The sequence below is a fragment of the Echinococcus granulosus genome (genome assembly GCF_000524195.1).
Source record: "Echinococcus granulosus chromosome Unknown EG_S00117, whole genome shotgun sequence".
NCBI classification, from domain to species: Eukaryota; Metazoa; Platyhelminthes; class Cestoda; order Cyclophyllidea; family Taeniidae; genus Echinococcus; species Echinococcus granulosus.
This window is the reverse complement of record NW_020170497.1, coordinates 19,240-20,794: the sequence shown is the minus strand read 5'-3', so window position 1 is coordinate 20,794 and position 1,555 is coordinate 19,240. Positions and strand designations below refer to the sequence as shown.

Genomic DNA, 1,555 nt, shown 5'->3' with positions numbered 1-1,555 from the left:
AGCCCATGAAACAATCGACACGACGAAGTGGCTACATTTAATTTTATGTCTCTAACATGTCACAGTGATACTTTGGAGTTCTGCTGACTTCTCAACAGTTGCAGCATGTCGCGGAGGGAGGACAACTTTCTGCGTCCAAAGAAGCAGGACAGATATGTTGGTTCATAGAAAAGGTGGAATGGGAGCGTTTGCCATGAAAATTGTGTTTGACCATTGCGGAAAACGAACACTTGCTGATGATCCGTATGATTTCACACCACCTAAACCTGTAAGTTTCCATTTTGCAGCCTTTCTGAGGAGACTACCAACAACGGTAGCTGAAACGATCCATTCCATCCAACCCACTCTGTGTCGACCTGCTTCGACCCATTCTAATGAATCCTAAGATAACAATCGTTGTGTTCGTGCCTCTGTCTTCCTTTGTCAGCGTGTACAGCCTTAAATGGAGGAATTGGTTATCATTCAGTTATCACTCATAATGAAATGCACTTTCGCACAACGCACGTCAATTTGACACTGTGATTTGCATTCCAAGGAGAAATCCTGCCAACCGAAGGTGTCACTGAAACAGCATGTTAGCGGTTGTAAAGTTGGCATAAAAACTATAAAATGGATTACAAAGAAGGATTAAGCAACTTCATCCACTACTAAAACAGTTGCTTGAGTGAAGTTTGTAGAAAACCAGTAAGCAATGAGAGCCAATGGCAAGGACGTCTACACAACCCCATTGAATGAAGACGAAGAGAAGGCATATAAGCATAAATTGAGAGAATTCTTCCAAAGAGCTGTCGAAGGTGCACATGTACACCATAAGGACGAAGGAGATGCCACCCATCCTGCATTCATTCATCCATCCACCAACTCGCCGTGACACTTCTTCGTGCATCAGTAGTAGTGCACACACCACGAATAGATTTCATAGAGTTGGGCTTGATGCTGCAGCTATTGAAGCACCGCCTTGCTTCGACACATGCCCTTCAGATGAGGAGAGGGTCCTATGAAAAAGCCTTTGAAGCCAAATGTGCCATATTTGACTTCGGTGGTTGTCGTGACAAGTTCCACCGGTACAAGTCCGTTGTGATCTGCAAATATACGTGCGCTAGCGCCGCCGGTTAGGACATAAAGATGAAAGACTCCCTTCACGTAAGGTAGTTACTCACTTTAAAGTTTGCCAGTACATGCCTTTTGGATTCCCCATGTAGAAAGCTTAACCGTAAGATGGAAACATAGTCTCCTTAGGTGGCCGTTTAGTATATTAGCGCTTTCACATTACCCACAACGTTAAGGCAACGAGGCAAAGTATGAGCTGGGCAGGAACATAATCACTATGCACTATTGTTAGCCATCAAGGTGGTCGATTTGGCCAAAGGTTCTGTAGACACAATGCCTTCTCTAACGATTGAAGGAAAGCCTCACCAATGGCTGCTGATCACATCCCTTCCTTTCCCCCTTCCTTCTTTCACCAACTCATTCTTTTGTGCCTACTAGTAATCGAGAACTCGTTCCTTCGCTTACTCTTTCCTCCGGCTGTCCATCCAAATACATGATCATCCAT

General features: G+C 44.4%; 1 protein-coding gene across 1 annotated transcript in view; it reads right to left on the bottom strand. All coding sequences in view use genetic code 11, as the record gives it.

Moving 5' to 3' along the window:
• Nucleotides 1-1,555, bottom strand: part of EGR_08717 (hypothetical protein) — a gene marked incomplete at both ends in the record, with an annotated part of 7,120 nt that extends 5,565 nt beyond the window's left edge. Inside the window, 2 exons of the mRNA XM_024497966.1 lie at nt 474-602; nt 1,516-1,555. Of these exons, the coding sequence (XP_024347599.1) occupies nt 474-602; nt 1,516-1,555 (169 nt within the window). The remainder of the gene's footprint in view (nt 1-473; nt 603-1,515) is intronic.